Source organism: Pocillopora verrucosa, chromosome 9, assembly GCF_036669915.1.
Source record: "Pocillopora verrucosa isolate sample1 chromosome 9, ASM3666991v2, whole genome shotgun sequence".
Taxonomy (NCBI): Eukaryota; Metazoa; Cnidaria; class Anthozoa; order Scleractinia; family Pocilloporidae; genus Pocillopora; species Pocillopora verrucosa.
Genome location: NC_089320.1, coordinates 7,746,312 through 7,768,947, shown reverse-complemented (window position 1 = coordinate 7,768,947; position 22,636 = coordinate 7,746,312). Strand labels below are relative to the sequence as shown.

The 22,636-nt window shown below is 36.8% G+C and overlaps 2 protein-coding genes across 3 annotated transcripts; both read right to left on the bottom strand.

The window, feature by feature from the left end:
• Nucleotides 1–689: 689 nt before the first annotated feature.
• Nucleotides 690–13,316, bottom strand: LOC131784693 (uncharacterized). Its single transcript, XM_066171969.1, has 10 exons — nucleotides 13,297–13,316; nucleotides 12,393–12,514; nucleotides 11,607–11,877; nucleotides 11,194–11,448; nucleotides 10,575–10,845; nucleotides 6,534–6,622; nucleotides 6,321–6,442; nucleotides 3,004–3,274; nucleotides 2,489–2,743; nucleotides 690–1,780 (listed from the first exon to the last, which is right to left on the bottom strand). The coding sequence occupies exons 2-10, from the start codon at nucleotides 12,503–12,505 to the stop codon at nucleotides 1,445–1,447; spliced, it is 1,983 nt and encodes a 660-aa protein (XP_066028066.1). The 5' UTR covers nucleotides 12,506–12,514; nucleotides 13,297–13,316; the 3' UTR covers nucleotides 690–1,444.
• A 492-nt stretch (nucleotides 13,317–13,808) lies between these two features.
• Nucleotides 13,809–22,180, bottom strand: LOC131784690 (QRFP-like peptide receptor). 2 transcript variants are annotated; one of them, XM_059101514.2, is made up of 5 exons: nucleotides 21,869–22,180; nucleotides 16,705–16,841; nucleotides 16,288–16,558; nucleotides 15,878–16,132; nucleotides 13,809–15,554 (listed from the first exon to the last, which is right to left on the bottom strand). In XM_059101514.2, exons 2-5 carry the CDS (start codon nucleotides 16,806–16,808, stop codon nucleotides 15,210–15,212), a joined length of 975 nt encoding a protein of 324 aa, XP_058957497.2. In that variant the 5' UTR covers nucleotides 16,809–16,841; nucleotides 21,869–22,180; the 3' UTR covers nucleotides 13,809–15,209. The 2 variants fall into 2 exon arrangements, with proteins under 2 accessions (XP_058957497.2, XP_058957496.2); XM_059101513.2 differs by having other exon boundaries at nucleotides 16,705–16,838.
• Between the last annotated feature and the right edge of the window lie 456 nt (nucleotides 22,181–22,636).

The window sequence follows — 22,636 nt, the reverse complement described above, 5'->3', positions numbered from 1 at the left end:
AATAAATATAAGATTATGAACGGTCAATTATGAACTGAGAACGAGATTTAGGGACACAAACGAACTTCAAAGCCACAAACTAACAGTCGTTGTGGTTGTAGTTGGTTGGAACAAAAGGCATTGCTTTTATAATTTTTAGCGTATGGTTTTCTGACAAGCACATTAGCTATTGTCAGATCGTGAGCTTACTATTGTCAGAAGCACCTATCATTGAGGGCATTCAGGGACCTTTTCAATAGACAGGAAGACAAAGCTGAGGAAAACGGATAACAAATGAATAAGGATTTTTTTTTTCAGAATTCCAGAAATGGCTAGGGCTGCTTTCCGTCTCAAACGGCTCTTTACCTCAACTTTGGCATACCATATGTGAACAGCGCTGAGTTCTAGATAGAAACGTAAATAATTATCCTCGGGTTTTGCATTCTCTCGCCATTCTGATTCTGGTGATTTCACTTTGTTGTTTTCCTGAGGACGGCTGATAACTGCAAAATATTTTTAAACACACGTGCTGGGCTATTGTTCTTGCCCTGGTAGTTTTAAGGAAGGAAACTCTTTCCAGATTAATAATTAAATTAGATTAATTTCTATCCGGTGGATAGTGCCGTATGGGTTGTTGGCACCTATATAACTGCTGGATAGTGATTTGTTCATTGAACAGCGTCATCCGCTCTTTGAACAACCAGGCTCTGCTTAGGAACTCTCTTGATCCGCCCACGTTTCTTTTATTCAAGCCCTATTCTTATTTTTTTAAGATCGCTTTCGCATTCATTACGCGATATTTTTCGGTGATACTTTCAACGATTGCCAAGAGCTCCGATTATCCTTTTTAAAAGCGAAGAAACTCCGAAAGTTTGTCATACGTAGAATCAAAAGCATACACAACTGATTAATTTTATCATTAAGGAAATCTAAGCCGCGAATACGTCGCATTGAATCGTACGTGGAAAGTATTCTTAGTTCAGAGTTCCTAATTCTCAGCCTTCTCAGGTAAACCGTTCACAGTCCGTTCATTTAAAATATTTGAACTTGTTGGGGTGAATAAATTCAAGCTCTGACTTCCATTAGTCTCTATTAGTTCAGGCGAAGAAAAAGTTTGCTTTCGTTCATTCAACGCATAGATCACGTGCAAAAACTAACGATTCAAAGTTAATTGTACAGTGGTTGTGGGTAGTTTGATGCATGGCCGTTTACGTCAACGCTAAAAATTTTTTCATAGGTGCGGCGCTGCCAGTCAGTTTCTGTCGAACACAAGCTTAATTGTCACAGTGTCTCACAGTGTGACATTTGCAGTATTTTACGCAGGCGTTATTGCCCGCAGCTACTTTTGCCTCGAAACTCTTAGTTAGTCTCGACGACCATGCTCCAACTCTCCTTGCACATGCATCTGGGGAACTTTTTCTCGTACCAATCGTCTGTTGTTATCCATCGGACCTGTGGCATTATTTCATTGAACATTTACAGTGTCAGTTACGGGAGAGGTGTTGTTTTGAGGCCCTATTCCATGCTTGCTTGAGGTATGTACCCTAGAAATTCGGCGAGTACGGCATAAAATTTTGATCTTATGCCTGAAACGCTCATTCAGCAGAGCATAAACAAAAGGGTTGATGGCAGAGTTGATCATAAACAAAGTGTCAGAAAGAACGTATGAGATTGAACCAAACAAGAGGATGTCAAGGTAGCTAAGGATGTAAATCAGCAATCCTGTGATCCAACAAGCTCCAAATATGGCACTGACAGTGATTACACTTAACGTTACTCGCTTCCTGACCTTCAGGACTCCCTGGAAAACAAGAAAAAGGAAGAAAAAATTTGCGAGTGAGGCATGAATATGTAAATCTACCCAGTTCACCAACCAAACGTGGAAAAAAAAACTAGCCAGCGCTTGTACTTATCTCGAGGATCAGAAATTCCATTAACCCTTAAACTCCCAAGATCTCATTAATAATTCTCCGTACTGTCTGCCATATAGTATTTGTGATGATAGTTTGGAGAGTTTGGTATTGGATCAACTCCTAATCCCTAAGATAATATTTTTCTTTATTCTCATCACTTGCCTGCTTGATATTGTATTGATACTGTAAGGAGAAATTCTGTCTTGGTCTCTTATGAAATAGATTTCATGTCGCCATACGCCTCCTCATTATTACATCCAAGAGAATATAAACTTTATATTCTCTTGATAGATCACAAACTGCGTCAAAATGTGTTAAGAACAAAAAAGTGGCTCGTGGCGCAACCGAGTGTATCACTGATGTTCTTACCACATTTTTACGTCCTCTGTGACTTATTACTGTGACTTACTGTCTTCTGTGGCATAGAATCTGTTTTTTTTATGTTTGTTTTCATGATAAAAAATTTATTTCGTGATAAAAAGCAAAATGTATCAATGGTGTCGTCGTCTACCTTAGGAAAGAACCCGTGGAAATGCGTTTCCCCTGCACTTTAGGTTGTCATATAACAAGTCACAGAACATCCCATCGAATCCTACCTTCTGTTGATGAGCGACTTCATTTTCCTCATTACGTTTGAACCACAACATGTAAACGACCTTTGAATATAAACCAGTCATCACTGTCAGAGGAATTATAGCCAATAGTACAAGCCATACAGAGTCGTATGCTGCACCGATCCACTTTTCAGGCCAAATCCACTTGCAGTCACTGCTTGATGAATCAAATCTTGTTGCTAGAAAAAGTGGCATGTTTAAAGCCACTGAGAAGATCCAACACCCAGAAATAATCGCCTAAAACAAAAACGCTTAGATTATAATCGATAGAAATACTGTGAGAATGATATAATTAGCAGTAACACTCCTTAGTCCCTAAATTACCCCGCAAACAAAAAGAGGTAAGCTTGTCATTGTTTGGGAGCAGAGAGTATGGAAGATTTTCTTGACCTCAGTTTTTCTACAAAAATTTTCTGACAAGCTCCCGTATCTAATGATTTTCTGCTGATCCTTAACGGCAGTTGAAAGTTACAAAGTAAACATCATAATTTCCTCACCTTAAGCTTTTTTTTGGTGAGTTTTCCATTACTACCATCAGGACTAGTAACAGTATAGTAGCGTTCAACTGCGATGGCAGTAAGAGTCACGGACGATGAAGCTGCACCGATCCAAGCCACGTTTCCAGCTGTTATTACCAGGCACACAACCAAGCCCGTAGTTCCTTTTGGATGAGTGAAGCTGTCCTCAAAGACATGATTTGGTGCTATGAAGGTGGCAAACATAATGTCTGATACAGCTAAGTTCACAAGTAGGTAATTGAAGGGAGTCCTATGAATTTAAGATCAAACTTATTTCAGTAAATGTCATGACTGACTGTTAGCAATTCACCTCCAAGCAACGCACGAGGGATTCGCGCCCGAAATATTGTAATCGTTGCAGGAATAAATGAGTTACTGAAATCATCTTCCCATGCTAGTAGCATGTTTACCTCGCCACTTCTAAGTTCGATAAATATCCATCACAAGCTACCTCAACTTTGAGGAATAGTTGTTAATTAGTATATACTAAAACAGAGGATTGCGTCGTAGGCGCGCTCTGATTGGCTACTGAAACTCACAATATCTTTGCCATTCGCCTCCTTCATCTCGCGCGGGATTTTCCCACAAAATAATTTGGGAATCGTTGCAGTAATAAATGAGTTAAAGTTGTCTATTTGTTCAATAATATCTCACTATTTTAGTGTATTCTAAAACAACCAGTCGCTTGCCTCTGTGCGTGTGAATCAAATACGTAGACAATAACTTGACGTCTGTTCTGTCGCACTTTGTGATACAATTGTCACGTCACACTAGGACTTAAAAATTGTCTCACTTAGTAAGAAGAGACCATTTCGAACCATTGCACTTTGTGTTGAAGGAAAGAGAATGAAAATAATGATAATAATGGTAATAATTGTAATCATGACAGTAATGATAATTTGTTCCTTAACGAAGACACCAGCTGCGGTGTTCCGGCTTCAAGATCTCCCTTGGGAAGTGCAGTATCAGCTCCATTTATGCGGACGACCTCGTGACCTCAAGATGGTGGAGCGAAAGTCCATAATAATAGCCATTGTATTATGTTATCAGGTTCTATGTGCTAATGAGGTGTCTCTAGGTCGTAACGTGTTCAGTCATGTCACGAAACTGGAGTTCTTCATTTCTCGTGCTATTGAAATTATCTGATTGTTTTGAGTTGGAGTCAAGCAGTCAACTCTCGTCTTAAGGACAAAGACTTTCGCTTTCATGATGGACACTATGTGACGATAGGTTTTCGCGCACTTAACTGGACTTCGCGGGAAACGTACAAAACGGGGGAAATTAACTTAATAGAGACCACTCCGCTTACGAGAACTGAAACTCGTCACGATATCCTAGCACACGGAGATCTACTTCAAGCGAGCTTATACGGACGTCAAGGATAAGACAGCGTTTTGGTTCCACTGCAGACTTTATTCGTAGAGCACTCTAACATATATCGTGCCAGAGTAAAACCTAAGCTAGTAATCGTCACGCGGTCGTCTGTGTAATCGTCACGCCGTCGTGTATCATTCATTAACACTTATATTTACCTAAAATTTCACAAGTAATGATGAACAAAAGTAACCACATGCAGGTGCATAGTGAAAGCGTGTAACAAGCAAAATCTATTCCAACGGCTACTGTGATATTTTTTTTAATATATTTTTTTCTTTTATTTACTAAAATAAAAGAACTTGAATGAGCTCGAATAAATTGGAAATGGTTAAATGTGAGAAGTTTACGAATAAATGTGTTCCAAACAAACACACGGAAAAATCAGTATATTTTCTCGTAACAACTATCTTGAGGTCTGGAGATCGTCCGTTTAGATACTGTGTATAACTGCACTTACCCAGGAACATCTTGAAGCCGAAACATAGCCGCTGGTGTTTCCACATTATCATTATTTTCATTCTCATCATTATCAACATCCCTATTGTTATTATTATCAATATTATTATAATTATTATCATATACAGAATTAACAGCTATCAATGGATCTACCTGTCCTCTGAACATCTACATCAAGTTTATTTTTAAGAAGCGCGAAGTGTTAAAAGGTGCGACATCTCATTTTAATACAAAGTACGACAGCTTTTTTATTACAAAGTGCCACAGCTTTTTTATTACGAAGTGCGACAGCTTTTTTATTACGAAGTGCGACAGCTTTTTTTATTAGAAAATGCGACCATTTCATTATAAAGTGCTACAGAACAACGTCACTTTTAAAAATTCTACCTTATTGAATACGAAAAAGTCAATAAAAATAGACTTGGGTTCACCTCTCTCAAAACCCGCAGTGTTTTTTTTCATGTTTATAACATGAACAGTTATTAAACGACCCAAACTGCGCATAGAACTCATAATATTTTTGTGACTATTTCTTGAAAAAATGAAGAAAAGCGAAGTGAGCGCTTAAAAAACCGGGAGGAAGTACATCAGTCTCGCCTAGACGCACAGCAAACGATATTAGTTAATCAAAGAAGCCGCCTAGTCACGGTGTTTTCTTTGTGCCACTAAATCAGTCCTGGTAGGACAGACACTGCAATTAAAAGATGGTTTTTGTTAACTTCTTTTAATATTGAACATGCATGTCTTCACATTGTTAGAGTTTCTTTCTCAACTTCTTTGTGATTTTGATGAGCTTTCCTCCGTAAGTAACTTTAATTTACGTGTACAGAATTCCCAATGCATGGAATAAGCCGCAGGGGTAGCATTTTATAAAACTCAACCTGAGGTGATTATGCAGTCAAAAGTATCTTGTGGTCATATTTTTCAGAGATACAATTGAGGATGTCTATCTCTCGCTGCGGGAGATCCCGTTGGTAATTTTCCGCCGGAACGATATATGGTGATGATATCACAACTTTCGATCAACGAGAAATGACTATCGTGACATTTCGCAGGAAAGTTATATCTGCAAGATATTGCACGAAAACTTCGATACCACGTCGAATTGTCGTTTTTGACATGTCTCTAAAATGTGCGATAAATTGCCGATCTGCGATATGGCGGAGGAACAAAGCACGAAATATGACGATCTTCGTTTTCTTTACATTTACATAGTTTGATCACAGAAAAACTTGCCACGAACCTCTGAAATTTCATAACCGATTCAAGCATTTTTTACTTGTGGGATTAAAGCGAGAAATATTGCCCTACAAGATTCTTCGCTTGATTTCTTGTATTATTATTGAATCTGTAGCCAATAAGAATACAAAATTTCTTTTATCTTTTGTTGCGTGCATAGCCTACGTTTGACAACAAAATTGGCTATTTTATCTTGTCATAGTCAGACTTCAGCGTCAACTCACCTCATATCTTTATTTTTCTTTATAACCAAACAAACCAGACAGTTTCCACTGATGTCCGCTATTATTAGTAGGGCTAACATGGTTGTCACCGCAACGTCGGCTGACTCAGGCATGACAAGAGGCTTGAAAAATAATAAGGTATGTATGCTTTTAGCTAAATAAATAATCGTATGGTTCTGTTCGAAATATGGTTTTTCAATGACATGCCCTTACCCAACTCGTTTGATGTATCGAGGAAACGTCAATGGCTTCTGGGCCTTTTTTTTCCTGAGCAGAGAAATGTAAAGGATTCCATTGAGGCTCTATTTTTGGTTTGCAATTATCTCAGTACTACATTATATCCGCTTCTAAAACTCTCACTGTGAAAAACTCCTAGTTTGTTACGTCCCAGTTTGATAAATCCTTTGTAATTCATGTTTTCAATGAGATGTACTAATTGGAAAGAAAATCATCATGACGAGCTGCGGCAATTTAAAATTCGGAAGAGTAATTATTAGCCTTGCGAACGTAAAAGGATTTCTGACGTGTTATGGTTGAAATTGTTAGTTCTCCTCTCGTCTTATTTTAGTCGATCAGATCTGAGTAAACGCAGAATCCTGCAACATAGTAATGGTGAACGAGGCTATAATCTGTATTTCGGCTCATTTTGTTCTTTTGTAATAAAGAGAAGACAAACCGTAATGCCTTATTGTTAAATATTGACAGACTTGCTGCCTGTGTTTGTCCCTACCACATACAGCTTAAAATTGGCATGGATAAAAATTGCAATAAATTTCACAACACGCCTTACCTTTCGAAACTGTGAAACTTGAATTATTCTGTCAATAGAAACCTTGTGAAGAGATGAAACCAACGACTACAACGGTGATGGTTAAAATGAACTCGAGAAAAATAGATCTACAGACCAGGTACATCAATAGATAAGGCGTAAGGACACCAACACGATAACAAAACGTTGCCGTTCCGCTGATCAAAAAAGAAAAACATGAACATTATCAGTGCTCAGCTTTAAGAATTTTGCCCTTGTACTTTTGTACAATTTCTTCCATGCAGTTACCAACTGAACATCCACAGAGATTTCTCTCCATACCAATTAAACAGCCACACAGCTGAAACTGGCTTTCAAATATTTAACCCAACGAAAGGCGGGATTACCATTAAAATTGGAAAACATATACGAGTTCCGGAAATTGCCCCAGAAATTAAGACACTTATCAAGCTACAGAAAATATTGTGTACTTGGACAAATGAAAAATGACATCCGAGGTCAAAGCGCAAACGCATGAGGACGAAGCATTTGTAATTTAATGCTGAATAATTTTAAGTTGAAAGGATAATCCAAGCCTGCTGCTTTCACATTTCCAAACTCGTTCTTGATGGATTTTGAGTCTTGCAACTATTACTGCAGACAATCTGTCATGTTTGTTGTTTACAAATTTTGGTTAAAATATCTGAATTTTCCAAAAGTTCTTAAGTAAAGGAAGGGGGGGGGGGGGTTTGAGCCATGATGTGACATCGATTTGTGACTAAAAGGGAACAGTTGAAAAGCTCCGTGAATGTGAGCACCCGCTATTTAGAGAAAATAATTATTTAAATACTTCATCCTTTCCGCTTCCTAACTTTCCACTGTGAAACAGCTCCTTGCTTGTTACGCCGCAATTTGATCTATCTTTTGTACTTCATGTTTTGAATGACTTAAATTAGTTGGCTAAAATAATCGTCATGAAAGGCTGTGGCAATTTGCAGGTCTGTAGATGTACTTAATCTTCCTTTCGAGTAAAAAGTTAATCGTGATGTATCATGATAGAATTTTAGATCTATTGAGTTGGCTCCCAGTCTGATTCTTTAGACAAATTTTTTTAACTAAATTTTTCACATGAACACATTTTTTTTAAAAAGATGTGAGAGGAAAATTATTTCAGTTTTTGTCTTGAATATTTGTTTCTTACCTTCTGTGTTAACAGGCATATTACGAAGGGAATCTTTTTCTATCATCTATAGTGCTTACCAGTTTTCACTTGAAAATAATGGTACCAGGGCAGGAGTTCATTGGGCTCCTGTACCTGGTGTCTGAGGCATCAAAATTATTCTAACAATTTCCGACTTCTTGTAAATCGAACAAAGCGTGGCTGTTTCATAAAGGCAAATGATTAACCAAATGCAACTTTTTCCTTACTGATATGTTCTATTTTAATATTCTTGTCACCTTTCCTACGTGTCTTCATTTATCTCTGGTGTTTTCAATCAGCTGGTAGCTTGCCGTATAATTAAGGAAATATTCTCCCCGCCTTCTCTGAACAATGCATCATGAACCTGACAAATTCATTATTCAGAAGCAGAAACAGAATGTCAGTAAGTCTGAGGCTCTTTGCTTTGCCACTCAGCTATTCTATTTGTTAAATGCAAATTAAATATAGAAAACTGTTTACATTTGTTGAGAAAAAACCTTGTTCGGGGTATCTTTAGTCATTCAGCGCATCTTTGCTAATTTTAAGCTCAAAAACATTTAGCTAATACAAAACGGAGATATGTCTTAGAGCTAGCATGTTACAAGAGTTGGTCAGCTCTTTGACCTCATAGTAAGCATGCACCGTCATGATGATTATTTTCAGAAATAACGTAAATCTAACGTTTTCTCAATTTAAGCCGAATGCAAGCTTTATTTTTAGTCTTGTCCGATGTTATCCCTGAAAGCATATCAGCGCTTCGCCTGATTCCTTCTAAAACCATCTTTGTTTATCCTTGTAACTATTATGTTAATTTTACAACTCATCAGATATTCTGATAACGAAAGATCAAGAAAAACATTTCATAACATGACGTTTCGGCGACATGTCATCATTATTAAATGTAAAATTATTTTAAGTTCAGTGACGTTTTATTAAGTAAGGAAAGTGTGAATCTCCATTACAATAAAATGAGATGGACTAATGAATGTTCAGAGTCGGTCTCTTTTTCCTTATTAAAAGCGTTTCATAAATAAGGCGCTCAAACTTTCCGCGGCATTTCTTTAGGATGGCAAATTGCTCGTGAAGATTGTTCGGTCTTTGATTGTATTCGTCCTTAAGATGTTTACCGATAACGGAAAATGCGAAGGTGGAGGTGACAGTTCGTGTAGCCTATATAATCCGCATCACACGAATTACCTTCAAATTCATACACAACGCATTGTTGGTTTATCAGTGAGGGCTTTTTTGTTTCCGTGACTTTTAAACCTTTCGCGATTTTCCTACTGTGAAAACTAGTTGTAGTACACGGTCGATTTTCTTTCCAAGGTCTCCAAGTTGTCTGCGCACGGTGTCGGCAAGGCATTTCAGCGAAACTATTCATTTAATTATGTACATTCTTTTGTTTAACTCTATCTCCTTTAGTCTAATTTTTTTTCACACTTTTCTTACTTTCTATAACATCACTGAAGTTAAAATAATTTTACATTTGGTAATGGTGACATGTCTTCGCCGAAACGTCATGTTTTAATCTCACTATTTCTCATCATCAGATAACGTCAGACCTGAAACATTTTGTAAAGGGACGTATATCAAACATCAAAGCGCCAACACATCCAAACTTTCTTTTAAAAACATTTTTACAAAAAAAAAGAAGGTGAGAGTCCAAACTCCGTAAAAAATATATATATATATATATAGAACTTGTTAAATTAACCACAGCATTTGGCTCAAACATAGATTCCGAGATTCCAAAATAACGGGGTAGAAAATTTGGGTGAAAGAAAGCTAAAAAAAAGCTAAAAACCAACTCTGAAAAACAAAACAACAAAAGCACGCGAAAGTGTCCGGGTCAGTTTTCCAGTATCAAGGTTTAGAGTCATTTAGCGTGATTATCTAATATGGTAAAATTGCGTGCGCCAAGCGTGAATACAAAATGAAGTAGTAAAGAGGAAGAGGAAGAGGAAGAGGAAGAGGAAGAGGAAGAGGAAGAGGAAGAGGAAGAGGAAGAGGAAGAGGAAGAGGAAGAGGAAGAGGAAGAGGAAGAGGAAGAGGAAGAAAAATCAAAATTTAAAATAATAACGGAAGAAAATTTCCACATTTCCCTCCTTTTATGTCACCACTCGTTATATTCCTGTGTAATATTACGGGCTTGTGGGAGTCAGTTGGTGTTTTTCCTGTTTTACATGTTGCTTCTCTGTTACTTTCGAGCTCCATTTTAACATGCGACCACTACGTTTACTCTGTGAAAATGCCAAAGTGTTTTCCTTGTTGGAGGTGTTAGTAGTGCGCGCAATGCCAGGCTAGCTTGAATTATATACCCTAGGAGTGCGGTTAGCAGAGCACAATAACCTGAGCTTTTGCCTGAAACGCTCATTCAGCAGTGCATAAATGTAAGGGTTGATAGCAGAGTTGAACATGAACAAAGTGTCAGAAACGACGTATGAGACTGAGCCAAATATGAAGATGTCAAGGTGGCTTAAGATGTAAGCCAGCAGTCCTGTGATCCAACAAGCTCCAAATATGGCGCTGACAGTGATCATACTCAATGTTACACGCTTCCTCACCTTAAGGACTCCCTGCAAAAAAGAAAGCAAGAATAAAACTCAAAGTGCGATGACTTACGGGCTGGCAGGATTTTAAGCTCCTGGGGGATCCTTAGGATCAAAACAAACTTTGCCAAACCTACCTAGTTGTCATAACAATTCTGTTGCAGCGATGATGAGCCTTTCCCGGCTGCCTTTAGGATTAATTTCTTGCCTCGCGGTGTAAATCATGTCCAGTTTTGCATTTTAACACGCTGGTGTCAATTAATTACATGCTCACCAAAGAGTAACCTCGCACCTCAGAACAATAACTCTGTTAACTTGCATTAACACGACAAAGAGTAAAAATTAACATTAGATCCATTTAGCCCAGAGTCCTACCTTCTGTTGAAAGGCGAGTTCATTTTCTTCGTTTCGTTTGAACCACAACATGTAAACAACTTTTGAATATAAACCAGTCATCACTAACAGAGGAATTAGAGCCAACAGTACCAGCCAGATGGTGTCGTACACTGCACCCATCCATTGCTCGTGCCAATTCCACTTACATTTGCCAGTTGTTTTATCATAAGTCGTAACCAGGAAGATTGGTATACTGAAAAGTGCTCCAATGCTCCAACAAGCGGGAATAATCGTCTGAAATTAATCCACAGACTACTGTTAGAAAGCTGCATTCTCATTAAGACTAGGAGCATTTCATTAACTACGTGATTTAAGCACAAATTAGATAGACAAATAGGAAATCAAAACTGTATTTTGATGCTGCTTTGTCACATAAAATTGTGTTGACGCACCTTTACTTTCCGCATGGTTAGTTTTGCATTGCTACTAACAGGACTCGTGACAGTATAGAAGCGTTCAACTGATATGACAACGAGGGTCAAAGCAGACGATGCTACTCCAATCCATGCCACATTACCGCCAGTGAGAACCTTACACAAGACTGATCCAATGGTGTTGTCTGGATGATTGAACGATTTTTTCAAAACATGATTTGGTGCTATGAAAAGCGCAAACACGATGTCAGAGGCCGCAAGGTTGGCCAGTAGGTAGTTGATGGGAGTCCTGCGGAATAGATGCTAATTATGCATTGAAAACATGAGCAGGTAGGTCTTAATTAGTGCACAATGCAGCCGACGACAAGAAAATGTTGCTTCTCAATGCTTACATGCTTCTCTCAACGTACTTTAGGTACGCTTGATGTCAGCAAATCTGATGACGATCCTTACGCACCCAAAAAAGATACTGAAAGCGATCGAGTCACCAGTCTTTGTTTGATTAAATTGCAATGGCATTCAAATATTTTACTATATAGCATGATCCACACGCGGTTGAGACTGCTGCAAAAATTCGCTGAAAACATGGCAAGAACCTCAAAAATACAATACTGCCCCAGTCAAGTATGAGGATTTGCTGGCAACTCTCTGCCAGTCTTTAATTAAGAAGGTTTCCAAGTTTGTATCCAGTTATATCTGGTCTGCCGTGGAGTAACTTATCTTTTTTAGATCGGGTCTTATGAAGAAATTATCGGCTTAAGGCTCGGTTCTCTAAGAGAATTACTTTAAAGATATTTAACGCACCTCATATCTCTATATTTCTTTATGACGAGACAAACTAGACAGTTACCAATGATGTTCGCAATGATGAGTAGGGCCAGTATCGATGTTACGGCAATTTCAGCTGGTTCGGACATTATTAGAAACTGTCAATGACAAAAGAAATATTTTTACGCCACCTGTCAAACGATTTAACTCGTAATTTCCACGTATCATTTGAAATTTTTGTTCCCATCATTAATTTGGTGTACAATCTTTGCCCAAACGCTGTACAATTTTCGGTGTATTTATGCCACTCAAAGTTAAAAATTAGCTGTTTAATATGACAAAAACGACCTTAATTGACCCGCTATCGAAAAGAAATTGTTTTGTCTTTAATTTCATAATAAACAACATCGATAAAGATTCGCAGGATAGGGTAGTAACTGTAAAATTCCCAAACAATAATAATATAAATGAAAATTGAAAGAGGATTTTTTAAAAACATTTATTCGGCTATTAGAAGGTAATAAACTAATGAAGGTCACATTTTGACGGGCAGCCTCAGAACAGTTGGAGTCACTGCTTATCCGGGCCATTTTCTCTGATGAAAATTTAAATAAATCAAAATTTTTCTAGAACCATTTCTTTTCTTCTTTTTCTAGATGTCATTTCAGTAACATCTTGTAGTTTAGAAACGATTTTTAACAGATGATTAAAAACAAGAAACTCCGAGCTAAATGGCGTTGAAATGGCGTTCGCGGGAATCCCAACTCTCTAAGGAGGTTTTATGTGAGGCGACATGGAAACGGAACGCGACCGTTTCTGATTTGGTCCTTGGGCTTGTCTATAATTTCACTTTATGTAGTCTACAAATACAGGTAAAACATCTCTCTTACGAACTGAAGTAAATGCTGAAGTAATGTCTTATCTCCTTTTCAAACCCTACCTTTTGTCATGCATCAATCCCTTCCTCTTGTGAAAGATAGCAATGCCTATGATAATTAGTCACGTTCCAACGATTACACTACTTTGAAAACCGAAAAACATCTAATTGTTATGTAATATTCATGAGAGCAGAAGACTCACATTTAATTACCCTTGGACCATCTGGTACCTTATTCTGAAACTATTCATATTGATGTCCGTCAAAAACGATGAAATATTTCTGGCCCACTGTAAGCAATCTCGAAAAAAAAAAACTATTTGAAGTTGTTGCGGTTAATGATAAAACAGGAATGCTTTCAAAAGTTCATTTTTTATGAAGCTTTTATGAATAATTCAATTTATATTGGCAAAGGAAATTTTTTGTTTATTTTACTATTTCGTAAGATTGATAGTCGAAGTTTTCTTTCCATGCTCGCAGTAAGCTCTAATACGTCTTTTAGGATTTGACTGTCAATATGGTATTTTTGTTCTTTACCCACGGAACATGTCGTGTTTGGCTGAACTAAGCACCTTAATTAGTAATGATGAGTCGATTACTTTCTTTTAGTTTTCAAATAGTTATTATTAGTTGGAACACCTCGCACGTTTGGTTATCATAATTACAGGGAATAATGGCAGCTAACTAAACACAGTTCAGGATTAATTATGTAAAGAGAAATAAGTGTTTCACGGATTAAAACTAATCTTGAGAACTACAGGAGAACCTTACTGACTATAACCGCCACAATAATTTAAATAGATGGAGTTAGCCAGGGTGGACATAAACTTGAAAACCATAGCTTAAAATAAATATAACAATAATTGATGCGCGAGTTCCATGTTTGATTTTCTCATGTTAATTATTCATTCCTAGACGACAAGTTGTCACGAGTCTTCCCTGGAAGGAACTCTCTGCTTGTTAGAAGCTTTAAGATTGCAGTGAAGTATTTAGAGAGATTGTAAAAAATCCTTTTAAATGTATGCGATGAGTTCCATCTGCAAGTAACTTAAACCTATAAGTCCAAGGCTAGGCAGACACCGTGCATAGATATTTTAGAATGGGTTAAATCTATAACAATAGTTTGAAATACGGTTACGTTCAAAAAAACGTGCTACATTAATTTGCGTATGAATTATATCAAGGGAACCATAGCTTAGTAGCAAGCTTGGTAATTGTCGTTTACGCATCAAGCATGCGTCTTTAATTTGAGTATTTCTTTCTTATGATGAATGGAAAATGGAATAAGAGTTTCACGAATTATGCTTATTTAAAAAATCGCATAAATGTTACTTCACGGAAACCCTATTGACTCTAACTCACACAATGATTAAAATACCTGAAGTACGCGTTGTTGGATATGAATTTTAAGTATCTTGTTAATATTCAGTGATGACTGAGTTTCATGTTTGATATCGTCAAGTTAGTTTAATATTTATATATAGTCTATACATTGTCACGAGTCCCTCTGGAAAGAACCCTTCGCTTGCAAGAATATACCACTGTACACTTCCATTGCAATGAAATGTGTACACTTCATCTTATGAGGTACGCATTTCAAATGCAAGTCTTAATTTCTGTCGTCTATTGACTTCATACTTTTAGGCTTAAATCGTCAACAAATACTTTTGAATGAATAGCTAAACAGATACATGCATGTAGGTGGTGAACGTCAATGTACTTATCAAGTATCAAGTGAAATTTACTTGAAACCCCTTATTTTCTCTTGCAAGTACATAATGTTCTGAATGGGTAGAGTAGATATAAATCTACTATAAAAATGCAATAAAGATAGTGAAAATGTTCTGTTCCAAAATTCGGTTAAATCTAGATCAAGGGAACCATAATTTTGTGATAACCTTAGCACTTTCCGTTCATGATAATTGCCAAGCATGCGCCTTAATATATTTCTTTATGTGTACACGTTATTGAAACTTTTAATCGATATATCCAGCGGCAGTGTTGTTGGTACGGGACGGGTTGTTAGGTAGTTCTATACTTGCACTTTCACTCGAGGTATGAACCCTGGATGTACATTTACTGCAAAACATGGTCTTGATCTTCCTCTTGAAACGCTCATTCAGCAGAGAATAAACAAGAGGATTTACTGCTGAATTAAACATGAACAGAGTGTCTGAAATGGCGTAAGAAGCGTCCCCAAATATGTAGATGTCGTAGTAACTCAGGACGTAAATAAGAAGGCCAGTAATCCAACAGATTCCAAATATGGCACTGACAGTGATCACACTCAAAGTGACTCGTTTCCTAACCTTAAGGACCCCCTAGAAATTAGAAGAAAACAAATTACAAATCCAGTGGTCGATCTTCCTACAAAAGTTTCTTACCAAAATTATTTGGAAATTTCAACGTGATGGAGTGTGCAGAGTTAATGTTGACGCTAAACGTGAAAGGCATTATTTCTCTCAAATGCTTAATCGCATAGGAACTCGAGCTCCTGCCAGATTTAGATCAATTTTCGTTGAAGTGCATATTTTCATTTTTTTTTTACCGCGACTCTCGGTGATCTTCCGTACAGTATCCCAAATGGAGTGTACTAGCTGATCTCTTGCAATTCCCTGAATGGTCATGTTGGTCTGGTTCTTACCTTCTGACGATAGGCGAGTTCCTGGTCATCATTTCGTTTAAACCATAAACTGTACACAACTCTTGAGTATAATCCTGTCATTATCGCTAAAGGAATACAGGCCAACAGTACAAGCCACGTGGTCTCATTTGCCGCACCCATCCACTGTTCAGGCCAATCCCACTTGCAGTCGCTACTTTCGTCATCGAATGTCGTCACTGAGATCATTGGCGAGTTTAAAGCCAGTGCAAAGATCCAACATCCACAAATGATTATCTGAAATGCGTGATAAGCAACCAAAAAAAACTGTGATAACACAGTTTAGCATTGTAAACTGAGGGTTTTTAGCTGAAATATTTCTTGAAGCAAGTAATTCAACGACTTTAAGGAGAACGTAGGAGATAATAAACTGCAGTTTCATGCTTCCTTACCTTTACTGTACGCTTGTTTAGTTTTCTTGTGTTACCTATAGGACACATTACAGTGTAATAACGTTCAACTGCTATTACAACCAAGGTCACAGACGATGAAGCTGCACCCACCCAGGCCATGTTTCCACTCGTTAGAAATTTGCACATATTTGAACCAATTGCTCCGTCTGGATGGATGAAGAGTTTTTTCAAAATATGGTTTGGTGCCACAAATACTGCGAACGTAATGTCTGATATGGCCAGGTTTACAAGCAGGTAATTGATGGGAGTTCTGTGGGGTAAATGTGATAACAAATGATGGGAAAAATCGTGGATGGTAAAAAAAAAAAAAAACAGCAACAAAACAAACAAACGAATTAAAAAGATAGCATGATAACTGCAGGGTTTTTAAACTATTTTCGAACAGGCTCAACGCACCTCATATCTTGGTTTGTCTTTATGACAAAACAAACCAGACAGTTACCAATGATGTCCGCGATGATGAGTAAGGTGAGAATGATTGTCACGGCAACGTCAGACATTTTGAGAGGCTGTCAAATCTGTAACATGACCTGCTAAAGAAGCAAGTTTTCCAGTAATCACAAACCTAACTTTAAAAAGTTTTTACACCAAGAAAATACATAAAAATTACTTGACAGTGTCTGTAATGTAGCTTAGTCGACATTGTTAAAAAGAGGATTGATGACGACGTGTACGTGCCCCTGGCGACATATATTCAACTTTGCTCATCAATGGTTCTTACGATTCTCTCGAAGACCACTTCTTTGGCTGACGACTATTCAGAACTTTATAACACTGAAAAATGAATGACTTTGCTCAAGTAAACTTGAGTAGTTTTGAGATTCAACACAGTCCTGGATCCTTGGCGAATTCCGAATTACATGACAGCTTTTTCTAACCAATTTTCAAAATCGAATTTCAGTGACCTTTTCATTTACATTCGCATGATTCTACACTAGATTTGATTTTGTTTCTACTCTAAACGAGATTTTAAGCAAATTTTTACCTACTTATAACATCTTTTTCTATGGGCAGAAGTAATTAACAGCTTTTAGAAGAGGATCACCGACTTGGTTCAACAACTGGGCACAACAGCTGAGATGATGACTTGAAAACAAATGCTTTCATAATTGATGCGAAAGATATTGTATAAACAGCTTATTCGCCAAAGAATAACCAAGAACAGTGAATCTTCTAGCTTGAAAAACATTTCTGCTCCCTGCTTGTGATATGTATTAACATATATTAGTTAAATTAGTTTTACACACATTTCTCCTTACATGATTTCGTTTGTTTTAATGTAAATATCTTATCTTTGCTGCAGCACGGTGACTCAAGGCTGTGGTACCGTCTTGTTCTCTTGCAATGCTTATCAACTTTTATTTTTACCCAGTGAGTTTTATCCAACGATAGGAGATCTCCAAATTTATAGAAAATTTACGTCGACATTTATATTTTGTTGGGAGCAGACCCAGAAATACTTTATACTAGAGAAAACTCCATTGCGTATTGCAAAAAAGAAAGGAAGTTTGTGAGTAATGCTTATGCCAGTGATTTAAGGAATGATCAAGTTTTATCAGAATATCATGTTGTACAACTTCGAAAACGATTTAAATTGGAAAAGTCTCAAATCAAATAGTTAAATTCACCGACCATAACTGTTTGTTTGTGGTCGACAGTTACTCCTTTCATGGTCGTAATTGTTTTCCTGAGGCCGAACAGCTTTAATCAAGTGATAAATTCAGCATCAAACTTCATAGATGCACTAGTCAAAAACGGTAGCAGCTAATTGAAACATCACTCTCAATTTCACTTTGACGCCCCATAGGCACAATTTGTTTTAAAAGTCATTTTCATGCAAATTGGAAGCAGGTTGTTCAAATTAAGATAAAAAAAACAGCCTGGAAGTAACCGAGTTATATTGTCAAGTGATAGCCGATTAGGTTTCCCGACGGACAGTCCAGCCCTTGGTTAGACTCCTTAGCCGGCGCCATACATTAACAAACTTTAGATTTGTTTGAAATTCTTGTCACTCCTTTATTTCCTTCATTTAGTAACTAATTCCATGTAAAATTTAAGTCTTATCTTGATAGTATTCAAAACCAACTACCAGGATAGGATATGAAATGATAGCTTTTTTTGTACTCTCAGACGTTGTCAAAGAATAATGATAATAGGTCTCCCTAGACTGTCCTGACCTGGCGCTTACTTATTTTAGTTGCGATTGAAAATCTTTTCCCTCTTTAATTTTCTTCATTTGGTAACAAATTCCGTGTAAGGTATAAGTCTTCTCTCGATAGTATTCAAGACCAACTATCAGGATGGGACATGAAATGATAGCATTTTTGTACTCTCAGACGTTGCCAAAGATTAAAATTAATAATGATACAAAAAAGAATCAGTGATTCTGATGTTCAGATGACCATTGTGGAATATGCAATTATTCTTTTTCAACACCGTTTATCATTGAATATTAAGACATGGGAAAATCGTCGTGGGAAATCGCTGTTTCAGGCAGACTGCATATTGTGGTTACCGAACAATTGAGGCGCATTCCACCTGTGCACGGAGGGAAATGGTAATTATCATATCCTTGGGCCTTCGTTATTTTTCAACTTGTTGACAACATTTTTATAAAAATGAGTAGTCTTTGACAGCTTCTGCTTGTTGAAATAGATAAATTATGAATGCTGCTAAAATCTGACATCATCTGAAATAAACGCCATCGTGAATTTTCAAAGAGAATCGAATTTGCCAAAAAAATCATTGCAATGTGGCGCAATACAAACTGTGAAAATTCGGATGCTTTTTGGACACTTCTCGTTCTAATTTCGTCAAAAAGGACGAACGCCTGGGATGCCTTTCTCAGAAAACTTGTCGGTTAAAAAGTTTCTAAGAACGGCAGGTGTGAAGAGGAGTTAGTAACCCTTGGCCTTGTAGGTCTGAAAATCAAAAAAGGTATTTCTAGAGAATTATTTCTATATTGCTGTGTTGACAAATAACGCTTAATCGCTATCGTGAATTGAAACTTGTGCTGTCTACTCTGCAATGATGAGGATGTACAAGTCCTTATTTTCGCTTCTTTGCATTTAAACTATCATTGATCAAAATGAAAAAAGTGTCCGACGGCCTTCTCAAAAGACTAGCCAGAACCACGTTCACTCGATCGTTTCCCTTTTCTATATTAAGCGATACTTACAGGTAGAAGTGATTGACGCCAATTTCTGATGATGTCTTCAGAAGAAATGTACCCGGGAATTAAGTAAAGAAAATAATGCGAACTAATTATCATATCAAAAATCAGCTTAATTTATACTGTTTGCCTTCAAGTATCGATGCGGGCACCAAATCACAAGAATAACAATAAACTTTGTTATCTATCGGTGCGTTTTACAATCTCGTCCGTCTGACACAGCAGTATTGAAAAACAATCGAAAACTTTCATTGTTGTGACTTGGTTGACGGGTTGCGAAATGTAAATTAGACCGAAGTTTGCTACAAAAAGACCAGAGAATCAATTTCAAACAAAATTACTCCAGCGATCTATGTTATTTGAACAGATCCTTTTTTCAACACCTATAAGGCTGAACTTACCTGAATTAGTTGTCTTGACTGCAATTCGTTTGTTTGCTCTGCATTAACTGATACCAACGTGCTAGTTAATCAGGCGATAACTCGAGAGTGGCCAAAAGGTTCACAATTTGATAAAACAATTTTTGTCCTAATATTTGAGGTAGCACATTTAATTAAAAAAGAAAAAACCTATAGAAGCTATCTGATCTACAAAACACAAACATTTATCCTAGTTAAACATATAGAGAGTTAAAAGAAGAGATGGCTTGATCGCTTAACGATGAAGTACCTGCATCTCGGTTTCTAGCGTTCACTCTTAACAATTTCTTTTTTTTTTCCCTTTTAAATTATTGGAGCTCACCTTTTAATTTAGATTACTTTGAAAACTTGGCGAATAATATTGGGTGCACCTGAATAATAATTAAGGTCGCTTGTTTTTTTCCATGTTGTAATATTCACTTTTATATTATAGCCATTATCCTACGAGCCAGCAATTAAGCATTCCTGAAAGAACGATTCATTGTAATGGATGCAAACGGATGTTTCAGCTCGCAGTGTGAATATTGGATCTCTCAACGTCACTTTGTTTAAGTTCCGAATTATAAAAAATAAAAACTAAGCTCGTTTTGGTTATCATGAAAATTGCATAAATGATAAACAAACACTTGGCGGATGTCCGCTGCCAATCTGTTTAGACTACACAGATAATATGCTTTAGGAAGCGAAAGCGAAGGTTTTAATTCTGAGATCGCCTCAGAGAGCCTAGTTGAGCCCCTAAAGGTTTTATTCTATTTTAATTTGAAATTCTTTTATAATGAGTAAATCTGATAACAATTTCACCAAGAGGCAAATAAGATGATAATTAATATATGTTTTGAAAAACGTTTCCTGGTGAAAATAGCACAGATATGCAGCCATTGAATGCAATAAAACCGATAGCCTTACAAGAAAACCAATAAGGAAACTATCTTCATTTACAGTTCTTTTGTATCATGGAAGAAAGAAATCCAAAGTGATTTCACGGTATATCCCTCTTTTATAGCCTCCGATGCTCATTCCAAGATTATGATCAGGGTGATACTGGTGTTTTGTTCTAACTTTTGCTGTTTATCAAATATTTTTTTCATTCAGTCAGGATGAGGATCCCTTTAAGAACTTAAGAGCATGTCGTTCTCTAAGTAAATATACTTATCATTAGCGCCTTAGTCATAGGTCTACAATTATGCACCTGTCGCTGAGATCTTGTCAACCTACTTTCTTATAAGCTTGGTGATAATGAATACGAAAGCAAGGAACCCGTCATTCTAATGGATAAAGATGCATATGAGTTGTACCGGAAAGTAGATGGGATTTACTAAGAATTTATCTTAAACGAATATCAATTATGATTTTCACTTTTTTCACAAGGTCTCCTATTTTCTGTGTGAGATTTGAAATGGTACACATAAAAACAATTCATAGCTTCTAATCCAGTAAATCGCTATAATGAATCAAGGGTTTCAATTTAAAAATGGCTTTCATGTCTGAAGTTTCTGTCGCTGTGTTTGAACAAATGACGGGCAAATGATGACTAAGGGTGAATCATTTTTTCGCCATCAGCATACGCCATCGTGAGATTTTTATTTTGAAAGTGTGATAGAAATTTCTTTTTTTACAATAGTGCTACTAATTTGATTGGCAGAGAGGTCCCAGCAAAGAAAAAACACCAGCAGGTTATTTTGTTGTGGAGGTCGACTGATAACAATCATAGGATAATGTAAAGCGAGTCTTTTCAGTTTTTGAGGAACTGAATTTAGATAAAACGATTTAGCACGAAAAAGCACCGTTTTTGAAACTCGAGTTTAGAGTCAAATATACTACAGGCTATAAGTTTTATTTCGCAAACATGACAAACAAGAACAGAACAAAAAAGGTAATGAGCAATTTCTCTGAGACATGCGCTATAAAACTACCGACAAAATATATGGACGCAAATGTTTTTTACTTGACGCACAAAAAACTCACTAACCTGACTTTTCCCATCCAACAGGCGGTCTTCGGTGATGGAAAATGAAATTTGATGAAATTAGGTGTAGTTCGTAACAAGATAAATTGGTAATTTTGCAATATCTGAGGGAAAAACCAATTTGCTACACCATGAAATGAATGAAAACCTAACGGATTAGCATAGCGACTATAGTTTAAATTTACATGCAACTGACACCAATGTTATTGGCGAAACTTCATTACATTTACGCTGCATCAGTTGCGTTTCTGCCTTTGTAGAAAGAGATTGTAGGAGTGAAATTTATAATAAATTGACAGAATCGTCGATGGCTGAGAATAATGTGATGTGACCTAGTCTCCTGCAATTTTTTTCTTTAATTTATTCTTTAGTTTGGGTTTTTTTAATTGATTGACAATTTCTAAATGAAATTGAATTAGTGTGATTAATTTTGCAATTTTGCCATGTTTTATTGTTTTCTTGAAATAAATCTTTGTCTTTCAAAGATGGATATAAAAAGTAGGCGTTCGAAATGGCACGCACACAACGAATTCATAATTGAATTAATTCAATTATTGCTTCACTCGAGTGCTACGAGGGCACTCAATTGCTAAAACTCAGGAACTGAGGTAATCTAAGAAATATTGTTGTTTTCAGTTTCATCGTTATTTTACACACACTGGATTACGACGACAGTATGTTTTATTTATATGGTACTATGATGGCCGATTCTGCCCATTTAGTGAATTAAGCGTTTAAACTAGTGCACGCTAAAATGCTTTTTGTATTGAT

What these genes read in the sequence shown, in the direction of transcription:
- LOC131784693 (XM_066171969.1), bottom strand. Translation starts at nt 12,505, where the DNA reads ATGTCCGAACCAGCTGAAATTGCCGTAACATCGATACTGGCCCTACTC. An exon ending in AACTCGCCTTTCAACAGAAG is followed by an intron (nt 10,846 to 11,193) that starts GTAGGACTCTGG and finishes TCTTTTTTGCAG; the next exon opens with GGAGTCCTTAAGGTGAGGAA. An exon ending in TCCTAGGGTATATAATTCAA is followed by an intron (nt 6,623 to 10,574) that starts GCTAGCCTGGCA and finishes AACCAAAAATAG; the next exon opens with AGCCTCAATGGAATCCTTTA.
- LOC131784690 (XM_059101514.2), bottom strand. Translation starts at nt 16,808, where the DNA reads ATGTCTGACGTTGCCGTGACAATCATTCTCACCTTACTCATCATCGCG. An exon ending in AAGACAAACCAAGATATGAG is followed by an intron (nt 16,559 to 16,704) that starts GTGCGTTGAGCC and finishes TTTACCCCACAG; the next exon opens with AACTCCCATCAATTACCTGC. An exon ending in AACTCGCCTATCGTCAGAAG is followed by an intron (nt 15,555 to 15,877) that starts GTAAGAACCAGA and finishes TCTAATTTCTAG; the next exon opens with GGGGTCCTTAAGGTTAGGAA.